Below are 16,624 nucleotides of genomic sequence, written 5' to 3'. Positions count from 1 at the left end.
CTGTCACTGTGGCCTCTAAGCTGTTTTATTTGCTATTTTGAATTCACAAATTAATAGTACTGTATGCATCCATTGATATATTTAGATAACTGTTCAGAAGCATATACTTTTAGCCCATTACACAGTGTAGCCAGATATTGTATTTCTATTAGAATGAGTGAATATTCAAACTGTTTTAAAAGCTGTTAATTTTTTCATTGGCAATTTGTCTGGCTCTTTTTATTCTAGGTCTAGGGCCTCTGTGTGTGTGTGTGTGTGTGTTCTTTCTGTATATCTGTCTGTCTCTGTCATTCGAATGGTGACTTATTTTTCTTGTCCTTCAGTGAGCTACTTGTGCTTGCGTCGCAATATTTTTCTTTTTTGCTTTTAAATTAGGAAGATTGGAGTTATGGCGTTGTAAGAGTGACAAGTAGTCCCATTTCTTTTTGAAGTTAGCGGGAAAGGCCATGTCAGTATTTGCCCTTCTGAGGATCAGCAGCACAAGCCATGTCTCCTAATCTCCTGTCTTCCAGTTCTAAATATCCAGAATTTAGAGATCAGAGTCACAGAGGCGACCAAGCATCACATTCGCATCCAGATTCAGGCTCGCAGCTGGAGAGAGAGTTGGGGGGAAGAGGGCAGGGGCAGGGAATGGGGAGAGGTAAAGATGGGCCATTAGAGGGCACTTTTGCAATCCTAGAGAAGGAAAACTGTGTTTATTATTTCACTTAGGACTGTCTACTCTAGCATTTGCCTAAAATCAGTGATAAACAGCAGGCAAATCCTTCCAGTCAGCAGGAATATATCAATAAAATTTTGACTCTTGCTTTAAAAATCAAACAAACAAAAAAGTAACCAAGATAAACCTGCAGAAAAGGGAATAAAAGATATTTAAGAGGCACAGTCAGGAGAACAAGAAGTCACACAACATGTTTCAGATAGTTGTACAGTTTCGGAGTAGCAAAGTTTAGGCCTCTTCTTGTACATGTGTTCTAAAAATAAACCAGGCTCCGACCTGGTTACACAGAGCAAATAAAAACATTCTTGGTTGAATGTTTCCAAGAAGCGGGGATGGGGAGGAGGTGAGGTAGTTTGGCAATAATTATGCACTCTCAAGCAGTAAATGAATTTTAAGAGAGATGTCATTGAAATCAATGGAGTTTCACCCACCTATGCCAGTGATGAATCTGCAGGGCCGGCTCCAAGCACCACCTTGGCAAGCAGGTGCTTGGGGCAGCCACTCCGGAGAGGGGCGGCAGGTCCAGCTATTCGGCGGCAATTCGGCGGATGGTCCCTCACTCCCGCTCAGAGCGAAGGACCTCCTGCCAAATTGCCACCACAGATCGCGATTGCGGCTTTTTTTTAAGGGGGGGGGGGTTGCTTGGGGCGGCCAAAACCCTGGAGCCGGCCCTGTGAATCTGATCCAAAATATATTTATAAGGAGATAAAACAAGAAGGATTTACTGCCAAAATGCATATGTTGTGTGAGTAATCTGTACAGGGTGTAACTCAGTCTATGCCAAAATGTAACTGCTCTGTTGTAGAAAATTATGTTTAGTATGAAAGGATTGTACAAAACTAGTGCCTTAAATTTTCAAAACCAAATAGTGATTTTGGACGCCTCAGTTTTTCCATGTCCAATTTCAGAACGTGTTGTCCATGAAAATTAATCCCCTTTAAAGTACCTCAGGTTGGGTATTTGAAAATGAAGGCACCTAAAATCACTATTCACCTTTAAGTATCAAGGCGAGGGATTATAAACCATTCATTTTTCATTTACAATTTTAAAAAGTATGGAGTGGGCCAGGGCTGTCATCTTCACTCAGGTAAAATTCCCATGGACTTCATTGGGTGTCATGCCTGAATAAGCACTACAGAACTGAACCCAACATATCTGTAGTGTTGTTTTTAATCCAAGGAATACTTTGATAATTAGATACAGAAAATGAAGGTAAAACTGAATCTTTTCTACCTCTCCAGTTGTTAATATTGACAACCTATCCACAAGGGTATTTAAAGTGGATTATCTGGTGAAATAATTTAAGAAGTCTCGCTAATCCTATAACCAAAAGTAGTTTATTTTAATAAAGGTTAAATGGCATTGGAGCTGACACTGAGAATATACAGTATTGGGATATCAGGGGGGTTAATTTAGAGGACGCTGTCTTCAGAAACTGTCAGCGTTTCTTACCTTACCATCATCTGCTGTAATTGTTTTGCTTAAGTCAGAATTCTTCTCCACATTGGTTGAGGATAATACGTGAAACATCAATAAACAAAGTGTTTCATTACATCCAAAACTCATTCGACATGGTATAAGGAAGGAGATTTTGCTGAATTTGGTGATTCGAGTCAGCAAATATTTTGATTTATGATCTTTGTTTCCAACATGTCAAATGTCATTTGCTTTGCTGATAAGTATAAATGCTTCAATCTGAATTCAAGAAAATAGGAGCTTGTTAGGATGAAAGTTGACAAATTTTGGAGAGACTGAATCATGATTTGACTATAAAAAAGACTAAAATTTTGTCACAGAGGTCATGGAAGTCACGGAATTTGTGACTTCCAGAGACCTCCATGACATTTTTGCTTCATCCCCGCTGCCGTGGGGCTGGAGCTGTCAGCAGAGACCCCCAGCAACTCCCAGCTACTGTGGGGAGGTTGGGAGGGGGGCCTGCAGCCCCGAGCCGCTGCAGCTCCCAGCTGCCATGTGCGGCAGAGACTCCCGCAGCTCCAAGCCACTGCTGGCAGGGGGATTCCACAGCTCCCAGCCAGAACGGGTGGCAGGTGAAGGACCCTGCAGCTCCCAGCCACCATGGGCAGACCCCACAGCTCAAAGCTGCTACCGGTGATGGGGGACCCCATGCTCTCAGCCACCATGCGTGGGGAACCCTGGAGCCTCAGCAGCAGTGGGTGCTGGACTCTCCTCCCTCCCTATTTTCTCATAGTTATTTTTAATAAAAGTCAGGGATAGACTTCTGTGAATTTTTGGTTATTGCCCATGACCTGTCCCTGACTTTTACTAAAAATAATTGTGACAAAAATCTTAGCCTTAACTGTAAACAGTAATACATGTTCTTAAATAAAGCACCCATGCCTTTTTCCTACCAAAGTGCTTAGCACACTGCAGCATAATAACAATATAATTAAAAATCAGTGAAGAAGAAGAATAAAACATGCATTTTAAAATACTGCAAGTGATACATATGCAGTATTGTAAGCTCTGCGAGGGAATTGTGATCACAGAGCCTCGTAGTCGTGAGGGCATGTTACTATTGTGAGGCTATCACAGAATAAATAAGGGGGCAACCTACTCAGATTGTGCAGCTGAAAAATAACCACGTCCAATACATTGATGGCTTTCCATAGAGAGGGTGTAGATGAGAGTAATGTGTAGCTTTTTAAACTTACTTTGGTGGATTCCCCCCTGTTTTCTGGGTGCTCTAAAAGGGGCCTTGAGACCATACCAAGGTGAACCATCCTTAAAAAAAAAGAAAGAAAGACAAATATGCAACTCTGTGAGGTGAACCTCACTCCATTTTCTTTCCTTCAAGTCTCTTTCCCAGGGCTGGCTCTAGGCACCAGCAAAACAAGCTGGTGCTTGGGGCGGCACATTTCTAGAGGCGGCATTCTGACACTGGCCATGCCGCCCCTAAAAATGTGCCCCAGCCGCCCTAGCTCACCTCCACTGCTGCCGCTCATGCGCCACGGCGTGCGAAACAGCTGATTCGCACGCCGCTGCTCGCCCTCCCTCCCAGGCTCTCAAACCTGGGAGAGAGGGGGGAGATCCCGAGTGGCTGCAGCGCGCGAAACAGCTGATTCGCACGCTGGCTGCTCACCCTCCCACCCAGGTTTGAGCGCCTGGGAGGGAGGGGGAGATCCCGAGTGGCTGCGGTGCGCGTGCTGCTTCTCCCCCTCCCTCCCTCCCTCTTAGGCTTGAGAGCCTGCAGGGAGGAGGCAGGGCTGGGGATTTCGGGAAGGGGCGGAGTTGAGGCAGGGCCGGGGTTGGGGTAAGAAAAAAACAGGGGGGTGGGGGGGATGGCCAAAATTGTTTTTGCTTGGGGCGGCAAAAATCCTAGAGCTGGTCCTGCTCTTTCCTATGGATTTTCCCACGGGGTGTGGAGTGTTCTGGCCCTAACTTTAAGAAAAAAAAACATGCAGAGGGAAAACAACACAATGAGAAGTAGAGGTCTTATTTGTAAGGGATGACAAGACTAAAATTAATCAGATGATGATGGGATTGGTTAGGTTTGCTATAGAGGCATCTGGATGTGTCTGATCTTTTTATAAATTTGGGTTTTGTTATATAATATTTTCTCTCTCCTCATTCCTTCTCTTCTATCCAGGCCTTCCACTTGTGGGGAAGTGCAGCGATAAGGGTAAGGAGTTGAACTGGAATGTAGGCGTGGGAGAGGATGGTAGGCAGGAGAGTTGGAGTGAAGTCCAGGGAAGGGAAGAGGAAAGGAAAATGCAAAGAACAGGAGGATACATGAAGGTAGAAAATTTAAAAGGACAATGCGGATGGAAGGGGCAATTAAATGGCAATGATATTATAGGCAGATGTAGCAATTTAGTGGGAACAAGAATAGTATCAGATTCCATGAGAGTTGAAGCAATCTATAGTTCTTGCTGTGTATGAAAGGGGAGCTGACTGTATCCCAGAGAGAAGATCTCTGAAGCTGTTCTCAGGGCAGAGTTGGAGAAAGTGACGATGGAAAAGAGGAAGAGGCCTTGCTTGTTCTCCATGTGGCGGGAGTAGAGAGGAGAGAGCTGTTGGGGACCAATGTTGCTAAGCAAGTTCTACCAAAGGTCCGTGTGGAGGGAGGAGAGGGAGGCTGCCAGTCTCCTCCTCTGTTGATTGCCTGCTACCACTCTTCAGAGGGAAATGGAGCCTTTGGTAGACTGGCCCCCAGAAGAGAGAAGACGGAGACCCTACTGGGGCTCCATAATGTGGAAGAGAGTGAGGGGGAACCCTTGGGATCTTGTGTCTTTGGTAGTCGCTGCTGAGGGTCCAATGGAAGAGAACAGGGGGATTAGCGAGAAGGGGGTACACCGGCTGGCGGGGACCTGCATTCAGCTCCTTGCTGGTTGCTGCTGTTCTTTGGGAGCTTGTAGTAGGCCATCCCCTGGAGTGGGAAGGAGGAGGCCTCTGGTGCTCCCATTGGGGCTGGGTGTTTATATTTTCATAAAGAAGTTGAAGGGGAAGAGTAGGTTTATTATGACTGAAATTATACACGCTGCTTCTCAAGGAGCCACGGGTTTGATATTTCACATAAGCTGTCAGAGAATGGTCAAGCAGGGGTAAAAAACACTTTGTAAGATTTGATCTAAAGAAGAAAGTGTGTGTTATAAAGATATAATCAACCTACCCTGTAGAATAGAAGAATATTGTAAATCCAAATACAGAGCCCTAGTAATAGCAAGAAAAGTAAAATAAAAATGACAATACAAACTGGATCCCCAAACTCACTGAAATACACATGGTTTAGGCAGCTGCCTAGAAATCTCAACTAATTTTGTAACTTTTATCAAAATATAATTTAAATTCCCTTTACTATTCTTATAATTGGGCTGTTCTTTTTTTATTTTTCTGTACCAAATCCATTGCATATTAGATCATGTACTGTACTGAATAGGGAATTTAATTCCATCCCACTGTATATCTAGGGATAGTCATTACTGACCTAGTTGTAGACATAATAATGAAAGTCTGGTCTTATGAATTATTGTGCCTAATTTGTAAAGGATTCTTTGCCTTTGTGTTTTGAAATTCCCATCAGGCCCAAGGATTAAGCACTGCTGAATTGCATGCTAATATCAATGTGCTTTGAATGTATATGGGATAATATTTCATATTTTCCTAATTCACTATTTTTATAAAGGGTAATTTGATTGGAAATATTTACTTGTCAAAAGGATTGCTAGGAGTTCAACCAAAATCTAAGGAAAGTGAAGTCGACATAACCTCTGTCTGCCATGTGTTAGTGCTCGCTCCCAGGTCCAACAAGTTATATTTCATTGTGGCAAAATGTCAAATTATAGATCTACAAAAATACGTGGAAGGCTTTGCTCACTGTTAATGAATAGAAAGAAAGAGAAATACCAGACAATGGCTCATTTTGAAATCAGTGGGTAGGCTCAACTTCATAGAAGTTGGAGATGAAAAAAAATTCTATTTAGATACTTTAGTCAGTCCCTCTCGTAAGATTGTTCCTTACCATATATATTACTAATGCTTGTATAGTTATCCACATGAACTGAAGGCTTCCCTGAAATATAAAGCACATGTGTAACTACTACCATTAGTGATGTATGTGCATATCAGGAATATACTAGTCCCTTCAGTTTGTATCCTTGCTAAAAAATTTTTTTTTTCCAGCTTTGGAAAACATCTACATATTCTGGTACCATTTATTTTAAATATGACTTGCTTAAGAACACAGTAGGTATAATGGGCCAGGTCCTCAGCTGGGGTAAATTGGTGTAAGGTGCAACACCAGTTTACACTACCTAAGAATCTGACCCAAAGTCATGAGAAAAATATTGCTTTATCAAAATCTCATCTTTTCTGATTAGATATATATGCATAATAAAAAGACATACTATTAAAATGAAACAATAACACCGTGTATCAAAAAGTAGCAGTTACTAGTGAACTTTCCATTTAGAATTCATCAGACATGAATCCCTTTTGTTGCTGTAGGATGCTCTTGCTCCATTGGTTTGTGTTCTTGCTGCTGCTCCCGCTCAACTCCAGGACACAGAAGTTGCCTACCAGAGATGAGGAACTTTTTCAGATGCAGATCCGGGACAAAGCATTTTTCCATGATTCATCAGTAATCCCAGATGGAGCAGAAATTAGCAGCTTTCTCTTCAGAGATACACCTAAAAGGTACGTTGACTAGTATAATTTATAGGGTTGTACATGTAATTTAATATTTATATTTGTTTTGGATTTGTTAGAATCAATTTTTAGATCCAAATATGAAAAATACAAATATTATCTTCTTGCATCAAAAAATAACTGTGTTTCAGTCCCAGTAGGTCACATTGACCCAGGCTGAACCCCAACCCCATCCCCATTCAATTTATTTTCACTTTCTGTGTGAGTCCAGAGGCCGCACAAACCACAAAATTTTCCTGAAGTGAGGTCACAAACCAAGTCGGGGATGGGGTGGGGGGAGGGAAAGGAAACCAATTCTGTAGGGGGTCTTCCACCACCCCATTTTCATATACTTTTACTGAGACCCAAATACACACAAAACAAACCCCCATCACCCCACCAAAAATAAAACAAAAAATAACAAAGATCTTTAACAGAATTCTCTCTCTGGTATGTGGAAACCAGAGTATTAATTTTACTTTACAGTACTGAATGGATTAAACAGGCTATGTGATAAATTGAAGAGAACTAGTCATAGCCTACGGAAAAACAAAACAAAAACCAACCAAACAAAAAACCCCAAATAAGTCCAGGAATATGCATAATATTTAACTAACCACAAATAAAGAGTTAAGTGAACACTTTTTGCTTTTCGATATTTTGACACCCCACTTTGAATTAAGTATGGAGAAGATAAATTTTCAGTTGGTCTGAAAGAACACTGAAGGAATACATCAAGTGTGAAATCAAATCTATAGGAGTTTTGTCAGTGACTTGAGTGAGGGCTGGATTTCACCTCCAAGTAAAAATTGTTGTGGTGTAAAACCATCAGAGTCTTGAGCTGATAATATACAAAACAGAAAACATTGCTTTTCAAGGATTTGTGTTTTCCAGTTTGCCTTTTCCCCCCATGTAATAATATCTATGTATAAAATAAAAGCAAAATTTGATTGTTCATTTGAAAGCACAAGTATTTTCACTCACTTTGGGGGTAAAGCAAGAACTGTTTACATGGACTTCATGGTACTTGGTATACCTCAAACAGTTAATAAAAGCACTTTAATATGCCAGAAAGAGAGAGGCAATTGTGTGTGTGATTTTTATATATATATATATGCATGCCTAGAGGGTCCCATTTTGCTAGACACTCTACAAGCACATGACAAAGAGATGGTCCGTGCCTCAAAGAGCTTTCATCTTAAGTGGTAGGTAACATCGTATTTGTCCTCATTTACACCTTTCTTGGTTTGTCTCAGTTACCCCATGAGCACCAGTCCAGAAAATTTAATGTCAACCGGTATTTCTTGTCATTATAGTTTATTAATGTTATACTTTTGTTAATCTTTCATAGGTATTTCTTTGTGGTTGAAGAAGACAACACTCCCTTAGCAGTTACGGTAACACCATGTGATGCTCCTTTGGAATGGAAGCTGAGCCTGCAGGAACTTCCAGAAGAGGCCAGTGGAGAAGGTTCAGGTAATAAACCAGTGAAAACTCTAATTCTGGGACTTTATTGGTCAGAGAACTGATAATGGGAGACTTTCATCTCTACCTGGTTCAAGTCTGCCCAAATCAGTAGTGATGTGATACACACAGTTTTGTGGTGTGTGTAACATTTAAGAGGATGTCTGAGTCCTTACTGTTTGAATATGAATCCCAACGTTGCATTAGTTTAGAAGGCAGGCAACAGTCAGTGACATGGAGAGTGAAAGAGAGGAATACACTCCCCTAGGGTTAAATAAAGGAAAAGGTGACTCTGTCAGTCCTCCAGGTGAGTTTGACACATTGGGATGCACTAGTCTCATCTAAAGGGAGCTTCAAGAGAAAGAACTAGGAGTAAATAGATCAGAAAGTATGTTATAAATCTAAGCAGAGCAATGACCAGGGAATGTAATGGAGAGCAGAGGGAGGGAGTATGCATATTTGAAAATAAAACATCTCATTTTATATGGAAATATGATAAAGTAAAACTTTGCTTATTGATATCACATGGATTTCATTTGTTAACAAACCACATCATTCTGAACACTCAGCCTAACCTCCTGTGTAACACTGGCCATAAAAGTTCCCCAAAATTATTCCTAGAGCATTCCTTTTGGAAAATCATCCAATCTTCATTTAAAAATTGTTAGTGATCGAGAATCTACCGGAATCCTTGGTAAATTGTTCCAATGATTACTTATTCTCACTGTTAAAGATGATTTATTTCTAGTCTGAAATTGCCTAGCTTCAACTTCCAGCCAGCCATTGGATTATTTTACAACTTTATCTGCTAGACTGAAGAGCCCATTATTAAATATTTGTTCCCCATATAAGTACTTATAGACTGTCGTCAAGTCACCCCTCAACTGTCTCTTTGTTAAGCTAACTAGATTGAGCTCCCTAAGTCTATTACTAGAAGCCACATTTTATAATACTTGTGGCTCTTCTCTGAACTCTCTCCAGTTTATCAATATCCTTCTTGAATTGTGGGCTTCAGAACTGGACCCAGTAGTCCATCAGCTGTTTCACCAGTGCCAAATGGATTTGAGTTCTCTCACTTCCCTCTCACCCCTAGTGGTGTTCCTTTGAGAACATACCTGTTGTGGGGTAGTAATATGGGGAAGCCTGCAAATGGGGCTTTTCTCCAGGTGGTAGCTGTTCTATAGAGAAAGAATGTGATATTTGGTTTCCAGAACCTTTTGTAGAAGCATTAAAAACCAAATACCTGCCTTTAAATACAAAGTGAATCAGTCTTCAGAAATGATCACATACCGTACAATTTCTGTTGTACTTGTAAATAATAGGATCTCTAAATCAGTTTCACTGTCTATTTAGACTCAAGTACTACTTGCTCAAAAGTGGATTGATTTCACTAGTGCCTGATCATTATTTACGACTGGAGTATCCTATGCTTCAGAAACTGTTTCATCTGGCTCTGACATTTTACTTACAAGCAGCTATTAGAGTTTCATTTTCCTATATCATCATATATTGACACATTTTCTAACATTTTTCTATGTTCATATTCTAGGTGAACCAGAACCACTTGAGCAGCAGAAACAACAGATTATTAATGAAGAAGGCACAGAGCTGTTCTCTTACAAAGGCAATGATGTTGAATATTTTGTCTCTCCTAGTTCCCCATCTGGTTTGTACCAATTAGAACTGCTGTCAACTGAGAAGGATACACATTTTAAAGTATATGCCACTACAACTCCAGAGTCAGACCAGCCTTATCCCGAATTACCTTATGATCCAAGAGTCGATGTCACCTCTCTTGGACGCACAACAGTCACATTGGCATGGAAACCAAGCCCTACAGCATCTTTACTGAAACAGCCAATTCAGTATTGCATAGTCATCAATAAAGAACACAACTTCAAAAGCCTCTGTGCTGTTGAAGCCAAGCTCAGTTCTGATGATGCCTTCATGATGGCTCCAAAACCAGGCCTGGATTTCAGCCTCTTTGACTTTGCCCATTTTGGCTTCCCTTCAGACAACAATTCTGGCAAAGAACGTAGCTTCTTAAAATCATCATCAAAGCTTAGTCGCCAAATGTCTTCGAAGCCAAGAGTTGACCTGCAGAAGATTTGCATTGGGAACAAGAACATTTTCACACTATCTGATCTAAAACCTGATACACAGTACTACTTTGACATGTTTGCAGTAAATGTTAACACAAATATGAGCACTGCCTATGTTGGCACCTTTGCCAGAACTAAAGAGGAAGCCAAACAGAAGACAGTTGAACTGAAAGATGGGAAAGTTACAGATGTGTTTATCAAGAGAAAGGGGGCCAAATTTCTACGGTTTGCTCCTGTTTCGTCACACCAAAAAGTCACCTTCTTTGTTCATTCATGCCTGGATGCTGTTCAGATCCAAATTAGAAGAGATGGAAAACTTCTCTTGTCTCAAAACGTTGAGGAGGTCCGTCAGTTCCAAATTAGAGGAAAACCAAAAGCTAAATATCTAATTAGGCTGAAAGGAAGTAAGAAGGGTGCTTCCATGTTGAAGATCTTAGCTACTACAAGACCTAATAAGCAGTCATTTCCTTCTCTTCCTGAAGACACAAGAATCAAAGCCTTCGATAAACTTCGCACATGTTCTTCAGCCACAGTGGCCTGGCTAGGCACACAAGAAAGAAACAAATTTTGCATCTACAAAAAGGAAGTTGGTGACAATTATAGTGAAGAGCAAAAGAAAAGAGAACAGAACCAGTGCTTGGGTCCAGATACAAGGAAGAAATCAGAAAAAGTCCTCTGTAAATATTTTCATAGCCAGAATCTACAGAAAGCAGTTACCACAGAGACAATTAAAGGCCTGCAGCCTGGCAAGTCCTACCTGCTGGATGTTTATGTCATAGGGCATGGAGGACACTCAGTAAAATATCAGAGCAAACTGGTGAAAACAAGGAAGTTCTGTTAGTGACCTTGTGTATAGAAATATATGGAACTCCAGTCTGAACATTATCCTACTTTCAATAAAGAGATTGACTACTTTCACAGCTGAGAAGTTGTGACCTGTATTTGTACTGTGTAGAAAAATATCAACTTGTATATTTATGTTTACATAAGTAATTGTCTGGAGAGACTAAGCCTGGTGCTTTCTGATGGCATCTGGCAGTTGTATTATCATGTGTTCGGTGGTCCACGTTTGATGCTCAGTAGATGTCCAAGGTAGCAGGAAACCTTGAAGGAACTTCCATTCTTTTGCTTCCATATTGCATGAACTGCTTCTAAATTATTTTATTACTGAAAAGGCTGAGACAAGTCACTCAACTGCCTTGTTATTCACACACACAACACACACATACAAATACTTCTGCTTTACGTAGATGGTAGGATTTCTGTAAATTATTTTATAAAGTTTCATTTTAAATGTTTGTTTATATGATTGTAAACTATTAAAATCATGCCCTATTAAAATACAGATTTAAACTAAGTATTAACTGGGCTGCACATGAGTGTTTCATTGCTAATGTAAATTCTTATCTGGTTGATTTTAATGTTTAAATACTGTATGTATTTCATGTACAAAGCTGTCATACATTATATTCCTGTACATAAAATTAAAAATATTAGATTATATATTGCTTCTCTTCTCTTGGTATTCTAAGGAGGAACCTAGGCACCCTGATACATAAAAGTGTGACCATGAACTAAGAGATGGGGTAAAGCCGATTGCTGCAGAGGAGCACGTGGATCGGACAGAGATGGGTGAACTGGAGTGCCTCGTGTTAAAGGAGGCTATTGATATAATAGGCATCACAGAAACCTGGTGGAGTGAGGACAATCAATGGGACTGAATCATTCCGGGGTACAAAATACATCAGAAGGACAGAATAGGTCGTGCGCAGGGGGGAGAAGTGGCACTATATTCTTTGCTTCAGTCTTCACGGCTGAGGATGTTAGGGAGGTTCCCAAACCTGAGCCTTCTGTTAGTCTTAAAGGTGCCACAGGACCCTCTGTTGCTTTTTACAAACCTGAGCCATCCTTTAGAGGTGACAAATCTGAGGAATTGTCACAGATTGAAGTGTCATTAGAGGAGGTTTTGGAATTAATTGTTAAACTTAACAGTAACAAGTCACCGGGACCAGATGGCATTCACCCAAGAGTTCTGAAAGAACTCAAATGTGAAGTTGCGGAACTATTAACTATGGTTTGTACTGTCCTTTAAATCAGCTTCTGTACCCAATTACTAGAAGATAACTAATGTAATGCCAATATTTAAAAAGGACTCTAGAGGTGATCCCGGCAATTACAGACCAGTAAGTCTAATGTCAGTACCGGGCAAATTAGTTGAAACAATAGTAAAGAATAAAATTGTTGGGCAAAAGTCAACATGGTTTCTGTAAAGGGAAATCATGTCTTACTAATCTATTAGAGTTCTTCGAAGGGGTCAACAAACATGTGGACAAGGGGGATCAAGTGGACATAGTGTACTTAGATTTCCAGAAATCCTTTGACAAGGTCCCTCACCAAAAGCTCTTACGTAAATTAAGTTGTCATGGGATAAGAGAGAAGATCCTTTCATGGATTGAGAACTGGTTAAAAGACAGGGAACAAAGGGTAGGAATAAATGGTAAATTTTCAGAATTTTCAGGAGAGGGGTAACTAGTGGTGTTCCCCAAGGGTCAGTCCTAGGACCAATCCTATTCAACTTATTCATAAATGATCTGGAGAAAGGGGTAAACAGTGAGGTGACAAAGTTTGCAGGCAATACTAAACTGCTCAATATAGTTAAGACCAAAGCAGACTGTGAAGAACTTCAAAAAGATCTCACAAAACTAAGTGATTGGGCAACAGAATGGCAAATGAAATTTAATGTGGATAAATGTAAAGTAATGCACATTGGAAAAAATAACCCCAACTATACATATAATATGATGGGGGCTAATTTAGTTACAACTACTCAGGAAAGCGATCTTGAAGTCATTGTGGATAGTTCTCTAAAGACATCCACGCTGTGTGCAGCGGCAGTCAAAAAAGCAAACAGGATGTTAGGAATCATTAAAAAAAGGGATAGAGAATAAGACGGAGAATATCTTATTGCCCTTATATAAATCCATGGTATGCCCACATCTTGAATACTGCATAGAGATGTGGTCTCATCTCAAAAAAGATATACTGGCATTAGAAAAGGTTCAGAGAAGGGCAACTAAAATTATTAATGGTTTGGAACGGGTCCCATATGAGGAGAGATTAAAGCGACTAGGACTTTTCAGCTTGGAAAAGAGGAGACTTTGAGGGTGGGATAGAGAGATTAGCCGGGGCTCGTCTCTCTCCGGAGTGGCGGAGAACCACACCGCCTCACTAAATTGGGGAATAGGTCTTGCGGGGAATTAGTCCGGCTGCAGGAGTCGTCCTCTGCGGCCTTTGTGAAGATAGAAATAAACCCAGTAAGCCCAGGCCCTAGGTCAGGGTGGGGCACTGGTGAGTCAGGTGCTCAGGCCCTCAGTCAGGGGCTGAGCAGTAACAGTATTTAATAGCAATAGGCCCAGGCCCTAGGTCCCAAAGGGCCTGGGATGGGGGGATACTGCCACCCACGAGTTGGGTGGCAGGGGGAACGCAAGCCCTCCCACTCCACTGTGTCCCAGCCCGGGGCCCTAGCAGTGGCAGAAGACCCGCTGCTGTGTCAGCGGGGATCCTGGCCGCAACACACTGACATGGGCTCTGGCAGTGCTGCAGCCAGACTAGGGTCGGCTGTCCCCGGGCTACTTCCAGACTCCCCCTCGTATGGTAACTGGGTCAGGGTAGCTGGCAAGGGGTAGACTTGTCAACTCCTCTGAGTGGCTGCGTGGGGCAGGCTCGGCCACTCCTCTGGGTAGCTGGCATTGGGCAAGTCGGGCCAGTCCTCAGGTTTACTGCAGGCTGCTGGGGTTTCCCAATTGCGAGCAATGCTGGAGGCGTCTGGCCTCCCTGGTGGCTGCTCTCTCTGTGAGCCCTGAAGTCGGACCTTTTTACTTCTGGGACAATGCCTGATCCCCTGGGGGGGGGGGGGGGGGGCTGGGGGGGAGGCAGGCTCAGAGCTCCCTGGCTCCGTCCACTCTGGTGTCCAGAGGGACTTGTCTCTCTCCAGGGTGGCAGGGAACCATACCGCCTCACTACAGGGGATATGATAGAGGTATATAAAATCATGAGTGGTGTGGAGAAAGTGAATAAGGAAAAGTTATTTACTTATTCCCATAATATAAGAACTAGGGGCCACCAAATGAAATTAATGGGCAGCAGGTTTAAAACAAATAAAAGGAAGTTCTTCACACAACGCAGTCAACCTGTGGAACTCCTTGCCTGAGGAGGTTGTGAAGGCTAGGACTATAACAGGGTTTAAAAGAGAACCAGATAAATTCAGTGAGGTTAAGTCAATTAATGGCTATTAGCCAGGATGGGTAAGGAATGGTGTCCCTAACCTCTGTTTGTCAGAGGGCAGTAATGGACGGCAGGAGAGAGATCGCGTGATCATTACCTGTTAGGTTCACTCCTTCTGGGGCACCTGGCATTGGTCACTGTCGGTGGACCTAATACTGGACTGGATGGACCTTTGGTCTGAGCAAGTATGGCCATTCTTATGTTCAGTTAGGGCTTGTGTGGTGTTGAGTTTTTAATGTGTTTAGAAAAGGATGTCTGAAGAGCTCTAGAATTACTAATGCTACTGAGGAAGATTGTTAACATTTGTAATTGAATATAGGACACTGAAAAAAGGGCAGCTGTTGCAACATTGAGATTGCCATGATATAAATATTAAAAGAACAGGACAGCATAGAAAGTCTTTAAAATATACTTTGTGGTTGAAAATAGATTCCATTTTGTTGTGGGGCTTTGGTTTTTTTGACTACTGACAGTATGCTTGGCACTGTACATAGTCTCACAATCTAAACTGAACAGGCAGTACAGTTCAAAGATATAACATGCCGGATGACCTAATGATATGACGTATGTATTTTAAAAATATTTTTGACAGATTATCATTGAAAGCTTTTGTCTTTTGGACATATAACACCTTCTGTTATAAACTGCAGAAGTAAGAAACTCAGAGGATTTTTTTCCATTGATTCAATCAATGTTGCTAAAGTATTACATTCAAGTTAAAATATTCTTCAGTTCATACCATGGTGAGCCACGGTTGCTAATAGGAGAATTATCTAAAACTTTCTATCACACATATTAAGCTCCTAGGTTTAACTTGTTTCCAATCTTTTTTATTCCTTTGGTTTTAAGGTTTCACTTGTTTAGACTCAAATCTTTAGGCTTGATATTAGGAAAATTTCTTAATAGTAATAAGAACTAATGGGTAGTGAAAAGCCACTCCTAAAAGAGGCAGATAACAGGGTGTCATTATAGACGTCTAAGAGCAGGTTAGATACAGCATTGGTGGGAATACTACAATAAGATTCAGGGCATCAGAAAAAGCTGTCCCAAGTGGTCATTGTGTTATTTTCTGGTCCTATATTATGTATGGGTGCAAATTGTTAGGCCCAATACATGAGGCAGTGAATGCTAGGGCTCATGCAAGTAAGGTCCCTATCATCTCAAATGGTTCTCCACAAATTGTGTTCGCCATCTCAGTGCAAGGAATATGGACTCTACTGAACCTTTGAGGCTCTAATAATATATATGGGGCAACCATAGGAGGAAAGAGAGGACCAAAATCTATAGTTCCTCAGAAAATTAAAACAAACAAATATTAACTAGATGGTAGTAGCCATGGTGTGTCATCATTCCTCCCCTTTTATCACACAATAGAGAAGGAAGAGTCTTCACCAGCATGGGTTGCCAGCCTTTCCCTGGCTGATAACTTCACTTCAGAGCTGAAAATCATGTGTCTTTGGCTTTCCATTCTATTTCTTCCTGAGATTTCCCCAGCTGCAACCAGGCTCTGGGTCATGCATGTATTAGAGCAGGGGTAGGCAACCTATGGCACGCGTGCCGAAGGTGGCACGCGAGCTGATTTTCAATGGCACTCACACTGTTCGGGTCCTGGCCACCGGTCCGGGGGGGCTCTGCATTTTATTTTAATTTTAAATGAAGCGTCTTAAACATTTTAAAAACCTTATTTACTTTACATACAACAATAGTTTAGTTATATATTATAAACTTATAGAAAGAGACGTTCTAAAAACGTTAAAATGTATTACTGGCACACGGAACCTTAAATTAGAGTGAATAAATGAAGACTCGGCACACTACTACTGAAAGGTTGCTGACCCCTGTATTAGAGTCAGGATTTGATGCTATGATTCTTTGAATAATACACTGGACATTTCTTACAGACAAACAAAAA

General features: G+C 41.3%; 1 protein-coding gene across 1 annotated transcript in view; it reads left to right on the top strand.

Moving 5' to 3' along the window:
• The window catches only part of NDNF (neuron derived neurotrophic factor), a 29,679-nt gene extending 17,748 nt beyond the window's left edge, over positions 1–11,931 (top strand). The window contains exons 2-4 of the mRNA XM_054030005.1: positions 6,683–6,871; positions 8,214–8,338; positions 9,876–11,931. Coding sequence (XP_053885980.1) covers positions 6,684–6,871; positions 8,214–8,338; positions 9,876–11,269 — 1,707 coding nt within the window. The 5' untranslated portion in view covers position 6,683 and the 3' untranslated portion in view covers positions 11,270–11,931. The remainder of the gene's footprint in view (positions 1–6,682; positions 6,872–8,213; positions 8,339–9,875) is intronic.
• The last annotated feature ends 4,693 nt before the right edge of the window (positions 11,932–16,624 follow it).

The sequence above is a fragment of the Malaclemys terrapin genome, chromosome 5, assembly GCF_027887155.1.
Source record: "Malaclemys terrapin pileata isolate rMalTer1 chromosome 5, rMalTer1.hap1, whole genome shotgun sequence".
Taxonomy (NCBI): domain Eukaryota; kingdom Metazoa; phylum Chordata; order Testudines; family Emydidae; genus Malaclemys; species Malaclemys terrapin.
This window is presented reverse-complemented; position numbering and strand designations above follow the sequence as displayed.